The sequence below is a fragment of the Nicotiana tabacum genome, chromosome 7 (assembly GCF_000715075.1).
Source record: "Nicotiana tabacum cultivar K326 chromosome 7, ASM71507v2, whole genome shotgun sequence".
Lineage (NCBI taxonomy): Eukaryota > Viridiplantae > Streptophyta > Magnoliopsida > Solanales > Solanaceae > Nicotiana > Nicotiana tabacum.
In genome coordinates, this window is record NC_134086.1 from 163,643,081 (window position 1) to 163,665,260 (window position 22,180).

A 22,180-nucleotide genomic window follows, 5' to 3' on the forward strand; every position below is an offset into this window, starting at 1 on the left:
CTGACGACCCCGGATATCCTCAAATCAATGTTTCCGTCTTTCCTTGGAAATACCAGAAGGCCCAGGAACATCATCATGAACGCTACCTGTCTGTGCTTGTCCCACTTCTGACGAACTCCTTTGCTGCACAGTTTGTTGATTGGATTATTGAATCCCCCTCATGACCGTACCTATCATATATGAAGCATGGAGTACAAAATCCGGCTGCTAGATCCGGGTTGTGGACTGTTCTAGGTATCTTCAATGAATCTAGGAACCGATGTACCGTGACGACTCTTGGGGCGACCAAGTATTTTTCCCTCAAGGGAAGTTCAGTATTCCCGATGTATCCGGCCATTTCTTCCAAAGTCGGGGTGAGTTCAAAATCAGAGAAATGGAAAACATTGTGCGTCGGGTCCCAATAGGTAACCAAAGCTCTTATGATATCTCCCCGAGGCTGGATTTCCAACAAACCCACAAGACCTTTCAGATATTTCTTAACCTCATTTTGTCCTTCAACACCTAGATCATTCCACCATAGCCGTAACTTGACAGGGATTTTGGTCATTATTGAAAAATGTTCATTTTGCATCGTGCTCATCCTGCACATTTATTAAGGTGATTTTAACAAAAAATGACTTGACTCAAAATATTTTACAGAGGGGATCAAGTTTTGAACACGGCCTTTAAACACTTCGGGGACGAAGATTTTAAGGCTGTGTGGGTCAACTGGACAAAAATGCTAAACAAGACCCAAAGGTGGCTGTTTATGCAAAGTCAGCCTTCCGGCGTCCCTTTTCGGAATCATTCGGCTATTTATGACAAAACAGTGTCACCTGACTTATTTATGACTCTTTAAAAATTCGACACATCTCTTTTTTATTTATTTATTTATTGATTGATTTTGGCTATTTTAGCAAAATGGGGTTGAACCCGACGAGGGTTGCCTACGTATCTCACATCCGGTGAGAATCAAACCGGCGTAGTTCGGGAATACCGTAAATAAAGAAAATCAAATAAACCTAGAAATCAAGAATACGTATTTTTATTATATTTTTTTTGGCAAAGAGATAAAGACTAAAGAAAATATTATTATATTTTTTAGGAAATATTTGGACTATTAGTCTGAATTTTTAAAAGGGGTACTACGAAAGAGACAACATTTTTTTTTATGAATTTCTGTTTTTTTTTACTTTTAAATAAATACCTTCTCTTTTTTTTGATTTTGGAAGTGATAAAAAAAAAAGATAAATTTTTATATATATATTTTTTTTAATAACTCAAACTAAGAAGACAAATTTTGTTTTTATTCTTTTTTAGAAAAAATTCCGGCGAGGTTTTGACACTACTTGGACATTGGTTCTATTTTTCCAAAATAAGTAATTATCTCCCTATTCCGCTATTTTTCTTCTTTTTTTTAAAAAAACCGGTCAGCATGCGGAACCGAGGCAAATAAATGCGCAAAACAAATAGGATGCAGCAGGGTGGTCTTTTCATTTCAGGTTGCCTGTCCTAGACGGACCCAACCCCTGTGTTGAGTCCCCTAAGTCAAATGCAACATGATGTAGATAAGCGTTCCTACTAGGGATCCGGCATGAAGTCAAGTTATTCTAGGTTCGTAACCTGGGTATTTGTTCTAGACTGTCTACCCGAGCGGACAACTCGAGTCGAGGAGGGGGCTACGTACCGGGGACCCGCGAGATCGTCCGGCTTTGTAACTTGTCCGACCTCTTTCTTATTTCAGGTATTGACACTAACAGAATAGGGAGTCTTGACCAGCGAGCTTCTCCCCGGAGGTAAGAAGAGAAGGGTTTCGGCACAGTTTATATACAGTTCAGATAATATCAAAGCGGTAAAAGACAACATTTAGCACGTTATGCAAAAACATGTAATAAAGATCAGATAATAAAGCCAAATATAACAATTATTCTAAGCTCGAATTCTCGAACCCTGAACCAGTGGTTCTGGGTAAATTTCCCCAGCAGAGTCGCCAGAGCTGTCACACCTCCTTTTTGCACGCCCGGCCCGAAGGGTTGAATGCGAGGGGGAGTTTTTCCAATTTAAGTGACAATATTCGAAATGGGATTATTTATTTAATTCAGAGTCGCCACTTGGGAAAGGTTTGGCTTTTGGTGTCCCAAGTCACCGGTTTATCTTGAATCCCAAATCGAGGAAATTTTCGACTTTTCCAAATGAAGTCTGCGAACCAGAAATTCTAAGTAAGGAATTCTGTTGACCCCAAGGAAGGTGTTAGGCACCCCCGAATCCCGTGGTTCTAGCACGGTCGCTTAAATTGTTATAATAGCTAAATATCTGATTTAAATACATGTTATGACTTACGTGCTTTTATTAAGTTTAAACCGCTTTTATCATTATCACTTATTTTTATAGAATTGCAACGTCGTGAAAATGCATCTCGAACCACGTCACAATCAATGCGCCCGTGATCGTCAACACATTTTGACTTCGTTGAGATTTGGATTTAGGTCACATCAATGTGCACCCGAATTTAAGAATATGATTTAATTAAGCCGCGCCTAAAGAGTCTAACGCGTTATTATTTTTGAGAAGGCCATGAGATTCACTAAACGGCCTAGCCTGAATTCTAAATATTATGATTAGTTGTTGAGGGCCCCGCAATTTGCATTTTTTATTTAGCAAGGCTCGTCTCATTATTTTAGAAGAGGATATCCTAAAGTGACTACATTTCTATTATTTTTGTTTCCAGAAATAGAAGAAAGAAAGATGTATGCTAATTGAAGTATATGCTTTGGCCTAAACCGGACTCCTATCAATTTCTAATTACTTATAAAGTGAAAAGACGCCATACCTTACGAAAATGCTTTGGTTGAACAAAGAAATTACATATGAGATTGATGAAATGCAATACTTAATCCGACAACATCCTTAAGTCGAATCTAAATCAAATTGCTTAAACAGGATTAACAGAGTTCTTTATTAAAAGATGTTACTGATAATGTTCAAAACTAGTCCTATAAACTGCCTAAAGAAATCTAAACTGGATGATTCAAGACTGTATTATATTTGGCTAGATTTAACAGCCATTTGCCCCTACCTATTCAAACATAACTGGAAGAAGAGTTTGAATTAACAATTCTACCAAATGATAGCTCATTCCATAAATTATATGACTACATCACGTGTACTGCCAACAACCATATCGCAGTTTTAGACTAGAATATTTTCAATTAAGTACAAACTTACTAATGTGTTTTCTATTGGACTACAAATAACAGAATTTATACAACTTTAACAATATTCGCAAAGCTGTAAGTAAGGCAACAGATGATTAAAAATTCTTCAGATCTTTCAATTCATGCCTCTCATGGTTACATCAGTATGAAATGTGTACCTGGATGTTGAATACGACAGAAGAAAAGGAAGAAGATAGAGAAAATCAGCAGCATCAGGAACAAAGTAACAGCAACAAACAAAACAACACAGCAGAACAGGCTCGAGTGCAAGAATACAACTATAGCCGATAGAAAGAGTGGCCAAATGACAGCAGCACGCAGTGGAGTAGAATCAGAATTCCAGGCAGACCAAAACCAGTAGTAAACCAATGAAAACACTCGACAGCATGTGATGTCGATTATTTTATTCAAAAGCCCTTATGCAGGGCACAGGCTGTGCACAAATGCACCTGTGGTGCACAAATGCACATGTTGTGCAGAAAGTGCACATGCCCTCCAATTCAGAAGTTAAACAAACATTCCTTTTTACATTTCTGATTCAAATTAACAACTATAAGTAAACAAACTCAGTTCCTAATCGATTCAAACAAATGTGTCCAGAAGCAAATCGATTTGTTATTGTTCAGGCAATTGAAACTAATTGACGACACATGTCGACTCGACTATATTAATCATAACATGCACAATCGTAGCCAAAAATCAGACATTTAACAGTATCGACACATGATTTGAATTATACTGACTAAACAAAGTGGTATTCGAGGAATCAATTAGTCAGTTCAAATTTGAAAATCAGCTAATTGCACAACACTTACATACACATTATCAGAACAAATAGAAAGAAGGACTCAAGACAACGAGGTTTAGGCAAAGTGGACAGGACACAGTTGATAAAATTCGAAATAAATTACACAAAATATGAACAGACCTTGAAACCACACACGTACTGAATAACAAGGAGAAAACAAACTTACCTTAAAACTTTGAAAGAAGAAATAGAAAATCAGCTTGTGTTTGAACAGACCTTCTTTAAGGTTGAACGGACTTTAAACGAAGTGTTTCTCGGATGAGAAACACTTCGATTAAGGTCCATTAGACCCTAATCTCTTGGCTTAAACAGGCACGGACTAGGCTTGGGGCTTCTAGGGTTCGTGGATGGTAGATTTGGGATTTGGGCTTCCAAGGTTAGATTCGGACCAAACCAAGCATGGTTTGGTCACGAGGGGGGTCCGGTGATTGTCTGGTATGAATCTAGGGCAGATCGGTGTAGATCGAGTTTTGCTCGAATCTTCAAATGAAGATTCGAGGACCTAGAGGATGATTCGAACTAAACAGACTACAGATCCATGTTCAGGGTGTCAAGGTGGTTTTAGGGTGTTAAGGTGAAGGTCATCGGCGTTCATGCCGCCGGCTTTCATGGTGAAGGTGTACAGAGGCGGCTCTAGGGTTTGGGGTTGAAGACGATGAAGGTTGGGGTTCGGATAGGGGGGGCAGGGTAATGTTATGCGTTTATATAGTTAGTGGGTAGGTGGATCCTGGCCGTTGGATGAGATGTGATGAAGGGCCAGGATCCTTCGACTAATAGGGAACGGCGTCGTTTCAAGGGTAAAGGGTTGGGGTCGGTCCGGGTGAGACGGGTCGGGTCTGTTAGTGGGTTTGGGGTGAGAGATCTTGGCCGTTGATCAATCTGAGATCAACGGCCCAGATCAGACTGGATCAAAACGGCGTCGTTTGGAACGCCTCCTGAGGTCAGCTGATCTGGACCGGGTTTACATGGGGTTTGGGCTGAGTTTGTTTGGGCTTTGAATTAAAATGAAAATCAGCCCAAACTGATTTTAAAACCCAATTTTGCACTCTCTCTTTTATTATTATTTATTTTTTTATTTTATTTTATAACAAAACCTAAGTAAATCAAATTAAAATTAAATAAACACTTAATACACATATATCAAAATATTTAAAACAGGTAAAATCAAACAAAACAAAAATCACGAACAAAGATGCCTATTTATGATTTTCTATTTAACAACCGGATTACGGTTCAAATTACGCATGACACATACATTTTTTGTATTTTGTTTTAATAAAATAAAATGGGCAAAAATCGTAAATAATTAACAAAGTGCCATGTAAAAATCCAAAAATTGTACAGCAGGACCAATTGTTATTATTTTTTATTTCTTTTGGAGCGATTGTCGCGCGAAACAAAAATCACGTGCTCACAGACATTTATGCAATCGACTATACAAATTATAACATATAATAGTCAACAACAAGCAAACAGAATAAAAATAAACCAACAAGGTGATTCGGGTTGTTTTTGACAGAAAACAAGAAGCTTAAGGAAACTAATTAATCGACGAATCTACTTACGTTGATTATATAATTTACAACATATACTTAACGATGAACAGAAGAGAGCTCAACCAAAGAAAAGGGTCTGATTTGAGAAGAAACAGAATAGTCGACAAAAATCGAAAACAATTCAAAATAACGAAATAACAGATATTAATAATCCAAGAAAAAATAAAAAGAAAAAAGAAAGGAAAATTACCTCTGAAATTAAAATTCAGACGAACTCAGGACCAAACTCGGACTTGGACTCGAACTTTTGGAGTCGAACGGACTTTAATCGCGTGTTCTCTACTGAGAACACTTCGACTAAGGTCAGTTAAAACCCCAAATTCCTCTTAATCTCGGACGAAACCTCAATTTTGGTTTTACAGGGTTCTATGGTTCTAATTGGGATTCGAACGGCTCTAAAGTGATTCCAACCAAGCTAAGGGTGTTTTGGGTTTGGGCGGAGGTCAGGAGGTGGTGTGGTGTGAGTCTGGGGTGGATTGGGTTTGGTGCCGCCACCAGGGGATTTTGTGGCAGCGCTAGGGTTCTTGGATTGAAATTAAGATTCGATGGATTCCAGGTTGGTTCGAAGGAAGCTGGTAATGGTTTGGGTATGAGGGTGGTCTAGGGGTCAACTGGCGTTGATTTGGTGGTTATCGGAGAAGGTGAGGTTTCTGGCTAATCTTCGATTTAAGATTCGAATAATCCTGGGGTGATTCGAGGTAAGATATGATGATAGTTGGAACGGGGAGGTTGAGAGGAGTTAAGGGTGTTAAAATGGAGTCATTTGGACCACCGGAACCGCCGTGAGGTGATTTCCGGTGGGTGGTTGACGGTGGTTGCAGGCGGGGTTCATCTGGTCTCTGAATATCAGAGACGAAGGTGGGAAGGCCCGGGTATGGCTTTGAGGGGGGCTAGGGTAGGTTTTTAGGAATATATACGGTGTGAGGGATTTAATCCCAGTCGTTGGATCGATTAAAATCTACGAATAGGATCAAAGTTCTTAATAAGACAGTGTCGTTTGGTTTAGTGTTGGGGTCGGGCTGAACCGGGCAATGGGTCGGGTAGGGGGTTACGGGTAAGGATATTGAATCTCAACCGTTAGATTGATTTAATCCAACGGCCTTGATGAAAAGTGACCAAACGACGTCGTTTGGTTTACCCCTGAGTTGGACTGGATTGGGGCGGGTATGGGCTCTGATTTTGGGCCTGATTTTCTTTTAAAACTGGCCAATCCGCATTTCTTCACATTTTTGAACCCTTTTCCTTTTCCTTTTTAAATTTTCTAATTTAAACAAAATCCCTAATTAATTTGTAAAATAAAAATAAAAAATAAAATAAAATAAAACCACACAAACATTAATTGAAACTTATAATAATTAACACACAAATTAAAACTTTAAAATAAAATCACAAAATGACAACAAATAGAAAAACGCATATATATTATTTTTTGTGATTTTCCTTTTAGAGCCAAATGACGGTTTAATTAATTCCTAAATGCATAATTAAATCCTAAATATGCACGCAACTTGTATTTTTGTATTTTTCAATTAACTACAAAAAGGTAGACATTTACGGACAAAAACACAAATAATTATCAAAAACTGCCACGCAAATCCTAAAAATTGTACATCAAGAGAAATTTGTTTTATTCCGATTTCTTTTGGAGTAGTTTTCGTGAAGCAAAAATCACGTGCTCACATATATTAATAATACATTGTTTGGTAGACATTTTGAACCTATGCATTAGTTATGCAAGCATTAGTTATACATCCTATTTGGTATTATCCTATGCATAAGTAATGCATAGAAAACAATGGTATTAGCAATGCAATGGGTTTTAATGCATGCATTAGATTAGTTAAAGACAAAATTATCCTTCAAAATTTATGCTTGATTAAAATATGCTAGTTAGTATATTAATGCAAGTTCAAAATAATCCAAATAGTGAGAAATAAATTTATATCCCTAGTAAATAAATAAATACTTAGCATATTTCCTTTTTTATAAATAAATATTTAATTTTATTTTACAATATAGGTAGACAAATAAAATAATTTTTTTAAAACTTTTTCATATAAAAACATTTCTCAACATATGTTTCTTTTAAAAAGTTAGAGTGTGGACTAGTTTTGAGGGCATTTTTGTAAACAAACAATTCTTTCAGAAATTGTACAATGCTTTAATACATCAAACCAAACAATGGATAAGAAATATATCAGGCATAACTAATATCAGCATAATTAATGTAATCATAACTAATAACAACATTACTAATACACCTTATTCAACACCACAACCTATTGACTTGATAAAAGTCAATAGGTAACTGTCGCTGTCAGGATGAAAAATTAGGAAATCATTTGACTTTCCAGTGGTTCTTTAGGCAGAAAAAGCCGTTGTTTGCGACATCCAGTGCTCTGTGAATTAAGTGTAAGATGATTTATTTATCTATAATCGAAGTATATAATCCTAAAAATACCAAGTGTCAATCAATTTCATTCTTTTGATAATTTCTTATGTTTTTGTTAAGTTCAAACAATTCGACTGAAAAATGGGGAAAAAGCAAGTGATGGTGCCGGTTAACGAAGTAGACCTCACCGAAGTGAAATATGTGCCGGAAAAATTTGAAAGTTTGTATTTCATCTTCTTTTTTTTCATTTTCGTCCCTTAAATAGAGTTTCTTGGTTATGATCAAAGTTTCATTTTGCAGCTCCACATTTGACTGGTTTTTGGTTCAAGTTGTTTGTTAAAGTAATGGAGGCACCTTTAATTGGTTCCTTAATTACCAGTCACTTGAAGCAGAAGAATGGAATGACTGAGGTTTGTTTGTATCATTGTATGCACACTTGTGATTCTATGTATAAAAGGAGATTTTGAAATTAAAACTGATGGTTTTGATTGTCAGATTCTCAAGAATACCGTGATCCCGGAGGTGCCCATGTTCATTCCCCAGTTCCCTCTTCAAGGTTCAGTATTAAGCTCTTGCTGCTTTTATCTTTCAATTAGTTTATCATATTGTATGTTTAGTTTAGGGCACAATGGACGAAAAACCATCTATGTAGGTAATACCAATTAGTTAGGATTAGGTTTTACTCATGCTAATACATTTGCTTTGGGTCTTGTCAGAGATTTATATGTTGGTAAAAAATGGAGATAACTTCTAGTGCTAGTGAAGATAACTCCTTTCTTTTTCTTTCTAATAATATTAGGCTGAGACAAGCTCAAAATGGAGTGACATGGACAAGGAGGATTCATATAGCTGATATCAACTTGCTTGTGACTGACGCTTAATTGTTGTTGTATATTGTGTGTTTAGTATACATCATTTTTTTTCTCGGAGTAGGAAGATACCGTTTCCTTTTGGATATTTCATTCCATTGAGATGGTTCTACTTAACTATCTTACTTGCCTCCTTGTTGTCTCTCTTCTTTTTTCTATTAGTCGGTGGCTCTTATAAACTTCTTGCCAATAAAAGTTCATGAGCTAATAGTTATCCTATATATCCGAGGCTAAGCTTTTTACCACTTAGATTTCACTCCTTGAGCATGACATTATTGCTGATAAACTAATGCTCAGCTGATTTTCTGACATGTAGCTGGAAAGAAGCATAACACTGTGGGCATTCCATGATTTGGTTGAAGTTGAAATTCAGGAATTATTAAGGTGCTTTTCTAATGTTACTGACTTATTTAGTATGTATATGAATCTAGATCCAGAGCCTGGTGTTGTTTGCTTAGAAGAAGATGGAAAACCTGAAGAACGGGTTGATTTAGCCTTGAAGTGTCTTCCACATTATGATCCTTCTAGCAGTTGGAATTCTGGTTCAGGAGAACCGTTCCGATTCCGCTACTGGAAAATTCGTGATTATGGATATGCTTACAGATCTAAGTTTACGACCCCATCTATGGCAAGTGACTTTCCATTGATTGTTCCTATTTTGGTCATCTTCAAGAGTAATAAAAAGCTCTATTGTGCTAAAGGTTGCAGAGCAGTTTATCTCAGCAATAGAGGTACTTAATGATAAGCAGCCCTCAGCACCATTATTAATCTCCTTCGACCCCAAGGAGGTGAGAAGGCAAGCTGCAGCTTCCACTCAAAGATTTGAGGAAGGTACTTTAATTTGTTGATGCGCTTAAATTGGCTGTTCTGAGAATCTACGCATTGCAATTCACAGTTTCTTGCATTTTTTTATTATAGTACAGGCCATCAAATAAAACTGAAGGTTGATATTAATTTCCTGCAAATAAAGCATATCTTGAATTGCTGTGCCAAGTCTGTAGATCTCATTACTGAAGCATTTTTCTTTTCATCTGTTTTTGTTTTATCCCGATGTGGTCATGGAGGAATACCATTGTCGATCTTGGATGGGATTTTAATTGCAGTCAAGGATGACATTGATTGCTTTCCTCATCCTTCAAAGGGTATGTGTTTAACTTCTCATTTCCTCTGCGAATATCTCTGCCATTTGTAGCTTAAAATTTTTCCCTGTAAAAATGAGCAGGTGGTTCTACATGGTTTCATGAGGTTCGCCAGGTAAACATAGATGCAGTTTCTGTGTCAAGATTACGAAGCAGTGGTGCAATTTTAGTAGGAAAGACAAATATGCATGAGTTTGGTATGGGCACAACAGGGAATAATCCGAATTACGGGTAAACTTTTGCCTTGAACCTACAAATAAGCAAATGTTAGAAGCGGTAACCTTTTGACATGACTTCTTTTATTCTTTTTTTGTTAAAGCATACTTGATAAAGATATATGCTAACCATTGGTTTTACGAATGTTGAAGAACAAATGCTGCTTGGGTATATTTTAGGTTGAGTGTATATTTTACCTTTAACATCACTAATGAGCATTTTCCTGTGGCAGTACACCTGGAAATCCGCATAATCCAAAAAGATACACAGGTGGCTCTTCCTCAGGTTCAGCTGCAATCGTCGCTTCTGGATTGTGTTCAGCAGCATTGGGAACAGATGGTGGAGGTTGTATAACATATCAGGCTAGTGAATTAGTATCTTCTTTTGAAATAATTATAAGATTTTCAGGCTTTATTCATCTGAAGTCCAGGTTCAATACGAATTCCTGCTTCTCTTTGCGGGGTTGTCGGCTTGAAAACAACATTTGGACGGACTGACCTGACAGGGTAAGTTCATGAAGTGTAGATCAATGTGCATCTATACCAAATTGGTTTTATCCTTCTGAATATATTGTTTCTCCCGGTAAAACTTTTCTACTGTCAAAGCTATGATCTCCCTATACAACTTGCCAACTTCAGTTGCTACAGTTTAATTTTCTAACAGCCTAAAGGACTGTTCTTTCCTATATTTAGTTATCCGTAATTTATGGATTTTGGTTTTATCAAGTCTCTATGTTAACATTCAATATCATACCTTTCTTGGTCTTTTGTCTGAGATCAAGCTTTACTATCTGATCTTATCAGTTTATAGTTTGGTTCATCTCTGTTCTTTTATCAGGTCACTGTGGGAAGCAGGAACAGTCACGATTGCTGGACCCATCACAGCTACAGTTGAGGATGCCATACTTGTGTTAGTAATTGGTTTCACCCAATCTTTTTTTTACAAACAAATAGTCAATTCCGGTCATGAGCATATTGTAAAGCATAATCTATCTTGTAATTGGCGCAGTTGCCTTATCACTTCTTCATATGCTATAGTAGTTTTATTTCGATTGAAATGTCATCTTATATGTTTTAACATAAATAGAATCCATAGAATGAATACATTAATCATTGAAACTAATTCTACTAGTAGATATCAAAACGATCTACATGAAAACTAATACACGAAATCACTCTAAGTTAAAAATATGCTTAGAGACTCTTGAATCTCATTATTTCTTGAATACTTGTAATAGGTGCTGAAAGTCAGATGTATTTTCTCCCTATGCCTTTAGAGTTCAAAGGCTATTAGAGTTAAAGATTAGAAGTTTACTGAAAAAAGTATAAAGCCACCAAGATAGTCAGCTTCCAAGGAACAATGCTAGACCCTAACCATGACAAAAGAATGTAAATTTCCTAACGCATGCCGCCAGAGTCCTACTTTCTTCAATTAGGTTGTATATATGGGGATAAATTTTTGTTAAATTTGGTCAAGCTCTTGATCTGGTCATAAGACCACTCTTACAGTTGATATGTGTTGATTATTGCTATTTTTTTCCAACTTTTCAGGTATGCAGCAATCTTAGGATCCTCTCCAGCTGATCGAATTCCACTGAATCCTGTAATCACTCACAAAGTGTACTTTTGCAAAATTTCAAGATATTGTTCTGCTTGAGGGTCCAATTTGACTCCCCCCCCCCCCCGGGGTCCTGTAAATACTGTAGCTAATATTTGTAAATAGGGCAGTGATCATTTTTCGACATTGAATTTTTCCACTAATTGCAGTTATGTTGATCGCCTATGATACTCAAGCATGTTGATTACCTTAAAAACTGAAGTTTGAGGCATTTTTCTTCAGCGAGTCAGTGACCTGTTCTGCTCTTGGTTCAGTTTGGGGATGTGTTCTTCTGCTGAATGTCTCATTCCTATCCATCCTGCAGTATTCACCCTACTTGTATCATATAGAAGACTATTTCAGTTAACTTGCTGAAGAAAAAAAGTGACAATTGTCCATTGTAACCATGCTGTCTTAGGTCCCCAAAGTGGATTTGATATATCTATAAAAGACCAATCTTAATCATAGGATTAGTTTGATCCTATACTTGTACAGGAGACTGTTGATGTAGGTTCAATGCAGAATGAGATCTTTTCATTGGATTAAAAAGTTTTACTCTGCATTAAGCAAGCTGTTTTGTACTCGCATTATTATTAATTGATTTTTGTTTAGTCCCTCCCTTGTTTACCAGATTTATCTTCCAATGAGAGTTCAAACATTTTGGGATCACTTACCCTGGGAAAGTATACAAAGGTTTTGCACTTCTGGTTTTTTAAGGTTGTTGTTGATTTTAACCTTCTTGGTTGAACTTTGTCTGATATGAGACTATCTCTTGCAGTGGTTTAATGATATTAGCTCAACTGATATAACTGATAAGTGTGAAGATGTCCTAAACCAATTATTTCATCTGCATGGGTGCAAAGTAAGTCCGTATCACCCTTTATTACCCTTTGTCATCTATTTCAGAAAACTTTATGCTTAAATTCAGATTCAGTTTCTGGATGTAACTTTGTTATTCTATTTTTATTGCTTTACTCTTTGCAATCAAGACAACAGAGATCGTCATACCTGAGCTTCGTGAGCTGCGCACAGCCCATACTGTTACTTTTGGATCTGAATCACTATGCTTATTGAATCCTGATTGCGAGGATGGGTATATGTATTTTCCATTCAAGCTATTAGTACAACTGCTTGCAATCTTGTAGTTTGGACTAATATAACTTTTTTTCACTTTATGTAGGAAAGGAGTAAGATTGACTAATGATACTCGCACAAATCTAGCACTCTTCAGATCATTTGCAGCATCAGATTATGTTTCTGTCCAGCGCCTTAGGTAAAAAATAAGTTACTGAATTACTTGATACATGTTGAAACAATTTGTTCAGTTGCTGTTTGTTTTAATATCGAATTAGGGATGTGAAAACTGCATTTGTGTTGTGGATCAGTGGCATATACGTATGATTCTACATTTAGATAAACTTTCCTAGCTTTAACTACATCAGCAATTTTAGGTTTTGCTTAGCTCACTTTAAGCTCATTGTGTGTAAAAGCTTAAAAGTTATCATCTTCGTATCCTGATTTTAAATTTTCAACTAGAACAAGATATTCTCAGAGCTTGTGCATGGAAACAAATTTATCTTCTACTAGAAGAGCACATTAGAATCCATGTTCACGCCTTTAATTTCATTGTTAGTTTAGTCCATAGTTACTTTGTATTTCTGAAGTGTCATCTAATGGTTCTTTTTGTCTTATGTTTGGCAACGTGTTAAGTGTCAGATGTACTACTAGATTTTATCTAAATATTAAAGGATTTCAAGACTCGCTGCAGAATTGCATTTAGAAATATGATAAAATTTGTTCAACTTATTCAGCTTTCCTGTGTCTCTTCTTGCAGGCGAAGGATAATGTACTACCACATGGAGATTTTCAAGAAAGTAGATGTCATTGTAACACCTACCACTGGGTAAACTAAGTTTTTGCACTTTATGTGCCCTTATATCTATAAATACACTTCTTCCATATCCTGTTTGTTGCATAAGTAGCTACTATCCATTGCATGTATTGTGCGAGTTGTTGGTTGATCTCTGTTAGATTTGTCATAAGACATAGTACTTATGCATCTCCCAATCTCACATATCTCGCATGGTATAAGAGCTCTTATAAGAGGGAAACCTGTGTTTGTTTTCAATGATTTGGAAAGTTGAACTAAAAGATAAACCGACCTTTGAGTTGCATGATAGTGTTGGCAATTTTCCTCAATCTTCTGGTTGATGGAAGTTTCAGGAAGTTGGTTTCAGAAATAGTTGTTATGTCACAAGAAAAGAGTTTTTTCTGGTGTCCTCTTGCTATTGATATAAGATTTTACTCAACGACAGTAAAAAATCATAGAAGATTAGCGCAAAATAGGAGTTATATATTTCTTTTCACTTAATGTGGAAAATGTCTGAGTGAATGATTCAATAAGAGTATTAGAGATTAGGATACTTCTCGTGTCCTTGAAATTGTACCCCATATTTTAGCCTTTTGAGAGGAGCTCGTACCATATATTTTAGCATGATGATCAGAATCACATTTGTCTGTTGTTATGATCTACAGAGGAGTTTCATTGAATACCTCACTGATGAAGTTTTCACATCAAATGTAAATGTGCATGTTCATATAGGAGGACACATACTGAGGCTTATCTATCATAGAACAAAATATTTTTGAATTTAGCCCCAAGTAATTATATCTTCCTTTTTTTTCAACTGAAGTAGCTGGCTAGTACTTTGTGTATACTGTCATTCATGTCAATATGTTTCAGGACTAACTGACACTTAAATTCATAACTTCTATTTTTATTTTCTTCCAGAATGACAGCTCCAGAAATTCCAGAAAGTGCTCTTGAAGTTGGAGAGACAAATTTGCAAGTTGTAGGTAGGTTAACATCATTTTATTACTTTGTGGTTTCTATGGATTGCATCTGGGGTGTCAAATAGGTGGGTTGGGCTATATTTGGGCTGGTCAAAACGGGTTGAACTAATAAACTAGTTGGGTCATAACCCCTTCAAAGTTTGCTTGGGTCACGGTAGGGGGGGTCAGTTTGGGCTATTCGATGGGTCATAAACCAAAATTTGATTTTTGCATGCATTGGAGACAGGTATTGTACTTTGGTATTGGAAGTCCTGAAGCGTTTTATCTCACACAATATTTTTAATACTACTACATTTCTTTTTGTTACGATGAGCACTTCCTGATGATGTAACTTTATTTTAGACTACTTAATACTTACTCTTTGCTATTCTTTCAGCAAGCCTAATGCAATTTGCTATAACAGCAAACATTCTCGGGCTTCCAGCAATTTCTGTCCCTGTAAGTGACATTCATCTTTTTCCTGTTAGGCAGTCCACTGAGAGTAAATCTCAGAAAAGGATTTGGAATGGAAGGACCTGCATGTTGATGATATGCAAACAAGCTTCTAAGCATTTCAACCTAATAATATTACAATAGGTCTATCATATATATAAAATATTGCGCTAGGAAATCGGTGAATATGGGATTGTAGGAAGGAATAAGTGCCAATTTTGATTTCCCTCAGCAAATTCCTCATTAATTATGTTGAAACCGGTCGTGCAAGTGCAAATTTTATTCTTCTCTTTATTCACATTAACTCAGACCAGATAATGTTTGTCCGAAAAACCTGAAGATGTGAAGAGATGTTTTTACAAATCACAAAAAGATACAAAAAAGATCCAAGGTTTTGATTGACTATTAAGAAGAGTTTATTCTTCATTCTTCTTTTTGTCGGGAAATAGGTAAACTTAGAGCATCCTTTTATATGTGGCTTCAGTATTCCAAAATCATTAATTACACAAATAGCTTTGCTAGGTTTTTCTGTAGTTCAGTATGGACAAAATTTAACTATCACTACCACAAGAACGGAACTTCTCAGTCAGATACTTTCTGGTGTGCCACTTCCACATCCTCTTGAAAGGCAGGCACATCATTAACTATTTTCTCTCCTATAGCATGTCGAGTCTCGCTTTGTTCTTATTTCATTCCTATTGCTAGCTTGATCTCCTTTTAGCCTTTGAAATTTCAGCATACCATTCTTCGTTTAGTAGCAGCTAATTTCTTTAGATATAGGAATGTACACAATTGGCCATAGACATGCTCATGGATTGACTATGAAATAAGAGATAAAGCAGATTATAACTCCTCCCAGATCACAGTATTCTTTTGGATGTCCTATAAAGTTTCTATGTATGTGGTAGAAGATTTATGATCCGAGTTTTCGTAGGAACATGAAGTGCATAGCTACAAGAACACTAGAGCTATCTGTCATAGTGAAAATATCAAAATAGATCTATTGGTGCTTTCTGCATGCTAGTTTACTGTCAAGGACCTGCTCAACTTCTTTCCTTTTAATTTTGACATGCAGCAGAAAAATAGACGTCTGAACTTATCTCTCTTCACAACTTCTCGGTCTGTATTTGCATGACGTCTGTTTCCTTTTAGTGGCGGACCCAAGATTTTGTACAAGCGGGTTCAATCTTAAAAGTATATAACTTTAGTGGTAAAATAGTAGTTGTCAAGTAGGTTCAAATAACATATTTATACAAAATTTACGCAGCTTAGTCATAATTTATACATATACACAATATTATTTTTTGATGAAGCGGGTTCAGTTGAACCCGCTTGCCACCACGTGCGTCCGCCACTGTTTCATTTAAGATCTCTCTTGATGACTACCAGTATAGGATCATAATTATTCATTCTAAAGCATGTGGATGTCAATTGTCGATCAACATCAAGTGTTCCAAAATTTACCTTACCTTACTAATTCACCTTTCTTTCTCTTTTGTTTTTTTCATATGCTTAGATTGGTTATGATAAGCAAGGACTTCCAATAGGTTTGCAGCTTATTGGTCGTCCGTGGTGTGAAGCTACAATCTTGCGTTTAGCTAGTGTGATAGAGGTATTCTCCTCCATCTCTACCACCACCCGCCCCAACCAACTATAACTGCTAAAATTTACAACAGATTATTGACGGGAGATTTTGATTTGTGCTTTCAGGAATTCTCTGCAGAGTATAGGAAGAAGCCAATGGAGTTCTATGACATCTTGAAAGTGAAGTGAGAATAATGTGTAAGCTAGTTTGTTATTTTAAAATTGGGAAGTGTGTAATTGTTCCCATATCATAAGAGAAAAGTCTCTTTTGGAGCCTTTTAAGCACTTGTCACTTTCATGTCTTAGATTTAGGACACACTTAGAAGTGTGTGCAACTAAGTACACTAAATATTTATATATTATTATACAATCAAAAAGGGGTCTGTTGGTTGCCTATAAATACACAAGAATTCCCAACATGTAAAAAAAAATCACAAGGAAGAGAGGGAGGGAACTGACAGGAATAAGCTTAAGCCTAACCTCAGGGTAAGAAAAGATTTCATCACAAATGAACTTACTCAAAGCCTCAGAGAATGAATCGAATAAGAGCTAAAGCATAATACTCCTAGATATAGAAATGTGGTTGCTTTTCAATAATTATATCTAGTGGATTTTGGTGATATTTGCCTTTGCTTCATGTATTTAGTACCAGCAACCTTTCTGTAATTTGGACCAAATTACGAAAAAGCAACGATAATTAGAGCAGTTAAAGAGATACAACAGACGCAAAGGGAACTTGTGAAACGTACAACACATCATCTTACAGGGAACCACACTCATTTTCCAAAAAGAGCACCAAAATAGCTTTGATTAACATAAACATAAGGGCAAACATTACGTGATAAAAGGTCTAATCTAGGGACAAAATAGATTTACTAAAAGAACATTTGTTGCAAATCACAGATTTCCAATAATATTTCGATTTCTATGTATCACTATGCTGGTTTTCTTCTTCTTTGATCTCGGTAGGGTCCTTTTTCCTCCTTATCCTTCAAGAAGCCTAGGATGACAAGAAAAACAAAAAAGAAGAATGCCCAGCGGCCTCCACCACCCCCACCTGCCCAATGGCCTCCCCCACCCCCACCCCCACCCCAACCCCCATCCCCACCCCCACTCCACCACACGCTGCCATCATCATCACGAGGGGGAAACCCAGCCCCACCATCGTCGAGATCAGGAGATTTCTCCTTCCCTGCATTCAACCCAGATATATCAGCATCAAATGATACTTTGCACAGGATCTTTATAGAATATAAGCATGGCTGCTTATTTTTTGGTGGATAAAATTGCTGAAAAATGTGCAGAGCCGCATTGTGCATAACTTTAAGCAACAAAACAATGACTTTTAATAACACTGCTTTCTAAATCAACAGGGCGGGATGCGGTCACCACTAACCATAAGCATAACAGTGAAAACAGCTAACATGTAAAATATGGATTGTTTTATTTCCATTCATTTTGTTCCACCAGTTTCCGTAAAGAACAACAACAACGACCCAGTGAAATCCCACTAGTGGAGTCTGGGAAGGGTAGTGTGTACGCAGACCTTACCTGGTACAACTGTAATGGTTGAATTTGCCTTTGTAAGAGTCTGCATCTGGCCTTTAGTTGCACATCTGGCACTCTGCATTAAATGCAAAATTGAAAGGTTGAACAGGGAATACTAGTGGCTATAAATGTTACCAGAATGATGCAGGAAATGGAAAGCCAAAAACTAAATGCAAGCAGTAGTAATCGGAGCAGCAGTAATCGGAGCAGCAGTATCAAGAACATCAATATACATAAGTGATGAGGTCCTAAACTCCTAATTCCCATTGTTTCTTTTTTAGATAAAAGTTTGGTAGATCCTATTTCCAATTGTCTATAACTAGAAATGCATTACACTACCACTTTCAAGTAACAAACAAGGATATATTTCCACATTTTACCAATCCATATCTATAAACAACAACAACAACAACAATACAGTATAATCCCACAAGTGGGTCTGGGGAGAATAGTGTGTACGCAGACCTTACCCCTACCTTGAGGGGTAGAGAGGCCATATCTATAAGCAACGAGTTGCAAATAGAAAGGCTAATCAACTTGAGTTCCGGGCACTTGTTTTAGTGAGTGCAGTTGTTTACAATATACTGACTGCAGAAGGAGAAATAGTCCAATGTGATAACTTATGCCCATTCTGAAGCTCTGAAGCTTCTCACAGCAAACGTCGCACAAAATTAATATATAAGACATGACAAGTACGACTGATCCACTAGAATCATTAGGGGCATGTAACTAAACAGCGCAATGCTAGCAGTTGCACAAACAGTAGTACCCAAAGAAATGTTACCAGAGCAGCAACACATATTAATGAAGCGCGCTTTTCTTGAACAGGACATATCAAGTGTCTTCCATTGTTAATAAACTGAGACTGCATGCCAAGCGGCTGGTGGCCAAAAGATACTATTGGCTTGAATTGCTTCAGGCATTCAGCGTCTGCTCTCACTGTGACAACAATATCCAACGATTAACAACTAGATAGCACAAGCTGCAGGATAAGCAGCAAATCTTCAAATGGTTTTGCCAACGATGAATTTTAAAGTATCAAATCTTTTGATGACATCTTTGTCAAACCTTAAACATAAATGTTCAATTCAGTTACTTCAGAAGCTAACACCATCACATCAAGTTAACCAGAAAATCAAAGCCGAGCTTTTTTATTTTTAAGTGTTTCTTTTCACAGGTAAACTCAAAGACAAAACCTTTTGACTTAGGGCAAAGGATGCATCTTAGAATTTAAAGGAGTTGAACAACACCAAATTCAAGAAAAGCTAAGATGATAAATCATACACATTTTTACTGATTTGCAGTAAGAAAAAGTATTTCAACATGTTGGTGATGCAAATTTATGTTTTCATGGAGAGAAAAAGAGAGTGCTAAAACAGTCAAAAATTATATGCAGAACAGCAACTGCAATGTTACAAAAAGATCATTACTTCATGTTACGTCCTGACGTAATTCCTACAGCACTTACGTAGCAATGGCTGTTCAGATATTCGTACATCTAATGCAGCAAAGGCTCCTCAGTGAGATAACAAGAAGAGAAGCTGATATATACGGAGTAATATATTAACGTTTGACATGATCAAAGGATATGAAAATTTTCATTGTGTGCTCCTAATTACATGAAAAAATAGTAATCTGGCCTTCCTTTAAATACATGCAGAGGTACTTATCAAAAGGAATCAGTCAAGGAATATACACAAACATACCTATTGGCAAAGTAGGTGCACTCATAGAGGTACTGGCAGATAACAACATCTCGTTGAAAAAATTCTGTGTCTCCCTGAAATTGAACTCCTACTAGAATCCTGAAATACAAAAGGAAGAGTAGATTGAGTATGCAATCAACAACAATAACAAGAAGTCAACAACTACATGTCAATCGCGAATAAGTTGGGAGAGGCTATATGAATCTATTGATCATGTTTCTCCATTTAAGGTCAACTCATGTCATCATCACACCATATAGAATAATCAGTGAAAAACAAGTTTAATATATATAAACTAGTAGAATAATCATTATAGAAAAGCAAGAGGAACCAAAACTAGGTACTAACAAGACTAAAACCTATTCCCACCTATATCAATCTTTTTCCTCCATTGTGTCTTATCTTTAGCTAAGTCTGCATTTATTCCAAGAAATTGTAGGTCTTTCGGTAGAACTTCTTTCCATGTGATTTTAGGTCTACCTCGTCCCCTTTTAACATCTTAACTTACCATAATTTCACACCCATGGACCGATACATTTGGAGGTCAACTCAGGACATGACCAATCCATCTCAAACAACCTTCTCTTATTTTATCCTCGGTGCCTACTACATGCATCTTCTAGTGAATGATATTTTTAAATCTTATCTGATCTTGTATGACCACACATTCATCTTAGCTTTCGCATCTCCGCAACACTAATCTTTTGAATATGTTGAACTTAAGTGACCTAACATTCACTACCATATAGCAGTATCAGTCTTATAATTGTTCTATAGAACTTGCCTTTCACTTTGGTAGGCATCCTTCTATCACATAATAACTCCCCTTGTAGCACATCTCCATTTCAACCATCCGGTTTTAATTCTACGAGTAATATCTCCATCTATCATTCCGTTCTCTTGAAACCATATTCTCATGTTTTTCCACAAGCACAACGATACCATGAACCGAATCGCTTATTCCTACAAATCGAATGGCCTTTCTTGCCTCTGGTAGGCAAAACAAGATTACCAACGAAAGGATATCAATGTCCAATATCAGCTTTACTCTTAGATCAGATGTCACATGTATTCTGTTCCATAACCAAATATACACCACCCAAGAATTCCTTCTTAAGGACGAGGATCATAAAGGCTCTTATTGGATCAGACTCTAATTCTCTAATACCTTAACTAATCCAGAAACAAGACAGGGCAATCTGCTAAGATATTTCCAAATTGCTTTTCTTAAATACATAAGATACTATTTATTTATATAAAAAAATTACAGTTAATTGAAGCTTTGTTTAGGGTGCTTAATTTAGTCCGACTCATAGTTAATTCGGCGCTCACCTTCTGATACAGAAAACAGCGGTTGCCAAGTTTCTGAAGCTGCTCGATTAGAATCCCATGTGAAATAAAAAAATTAACAGAGAATCACTAAACGTAGAAATCATGAACTTATGCCATTGCTTCTAATCCCGTTAGTAGGATGCAAATTATGTGGTTCGCTTCTCTATTTATTAGGTCATTAGAGGTAAAATCTTTGGGATGAAATTTTATGTTGTGTTTGGTAATGATGGAAACTATTCCTCATGCAAGAAAATAGCGAAATTTCTCATAGGAGTACTATTTTATTTTTTAGTAGAGAAATTATTTTTTGATGTTTGGTTATCGGAAGATATTTTTAAAGAAAACATTTTTCCACCAAAAATAGCAGTAAAATTTAAGTAAAAATTGCACGGGACGTCCTAATAGGGCGCCTTCATTTAATATATACCTATTTTTTTTAAAAGTTTTAACTTGTACCCAGTTTTTAAATAACTTCAGCCTATTTCTCCTCCTCCTTCCCCTCCTTCGTTTTCTTCTTCTTCAATTAACAACTGAAAGGCTCAACATCAACGAAATCCGATTACATTCTCTTTCAAAAAAATCAGCTTAGTGATATGCATTAGCTACGGTAAGCAACTTACACCAACCCTGCCTAAAGATAAGCCTGAAGAGTTTGTCTTAATATGCAAATGATGAAAATTGTAAAAAGATCCATCATTTGCTTAAACTGCAACTCATACACCAAAGTGCACTTGCCATAATATTGCACTAGTTGTAACATAAAATTTAAAATGAACTACATTTTGATAATTAAATACTTTTCTGTTTTCGTAGTGATCAAAAGTTGAACTTCGTGGCCATATTCCTTTTACTGCACAACAAACAAAATACTATTCACTACAATTACTTTATAAAGTTTTTGCTGGATTCAAGTTTTTGCTTATGGTCTTACGGATTCAACTTCAACTTATATAGT

The 22,180-nt window shown here is 36.4% G+C and overlaps 2 protein-coding genes across 6 annotated transcripts; one reads left to right on the plus strand and one right to left on the minus strand.

The window, feature by feature from the left end:
* Positions 1-7,846: 7,846 nt before the first annotated feature.
* Positions 7,847-17,039, plus strand: LOC107830626 (fatty acid amide hydrolase). 5 transcript variants are annotated; one of them, XM_075217991.1, is made up of 21 exons: positions 7,847-7,970; positions 8,071-8,170; positions 8,251-8,360; positions 8,446-8,506; positions 9,251-9,447; positions 9,521-9,650; positions 9,884-9,961; positions 10,042-10,189; positions 10,407-10,519; positions 10,605-10,680; positions 11,012-11,083; positions 11,725-11,776; positions 12,383-12,463; positions 12,549-12,632; positions 12,760-12,863; positions 12,951-13,043; positions 13,605-13,673; positions 14,562-14,626; positions 15,000-15,061; positions 16,572-16,667; positions 16,766-17,039. In XM_075217991.1, exons 2-21 carry the CDS (start codon positions 8,092-8,094, stop codon positions 16,826-16,828), a joined length of 1,833 nt encoding a protein of 610 aa, XP_075074092.1. In that variant the 5' UTR covers positions 7,847-7,970; positions 8,071-8,091; the 3' UTR covers positions 16,829-17,039. The 5 variants fall into 5 exon arrangements, with proteins under 5 accessions (XP_075074092.1, XP_075074094.1, XP_075074095.1 ...); XM_075217993.1 differs by having other exon boundaries at positions 9,533-9,650; XM_075217994.1 differs by having other exon boundaries at positions 7,922-7,970; positions 9,136-9,447.
* Positions 17,040-17,574: 535 nt separating this feature from the next.
* On the minus strand, positions 17,575-21,480 carry LOC142162400 (uncharacterized). The gene is made up of 5 exons (XM_075218752.1): positions 21,226-21,480; positions 19,894-19,992; positions 18,972-19,126; positions 18,191-18,263; positions 17,575-17,831 (listed from the first exon to the last, which is right to left on the minus strand). The coding sequence occupies exons 2-5, from the start codon at positions 19,940-19,942 to the stop codon at positions 17,575-17,577; spliced, it is 534 nt and encodes a 177-aa protein (XP_075074853.1). The 5' UTR covers positions 19,943-19,992; positions 21,226-21,480.
* Positions 21,481-22,180: the final 700 nt, after the last annotated feature.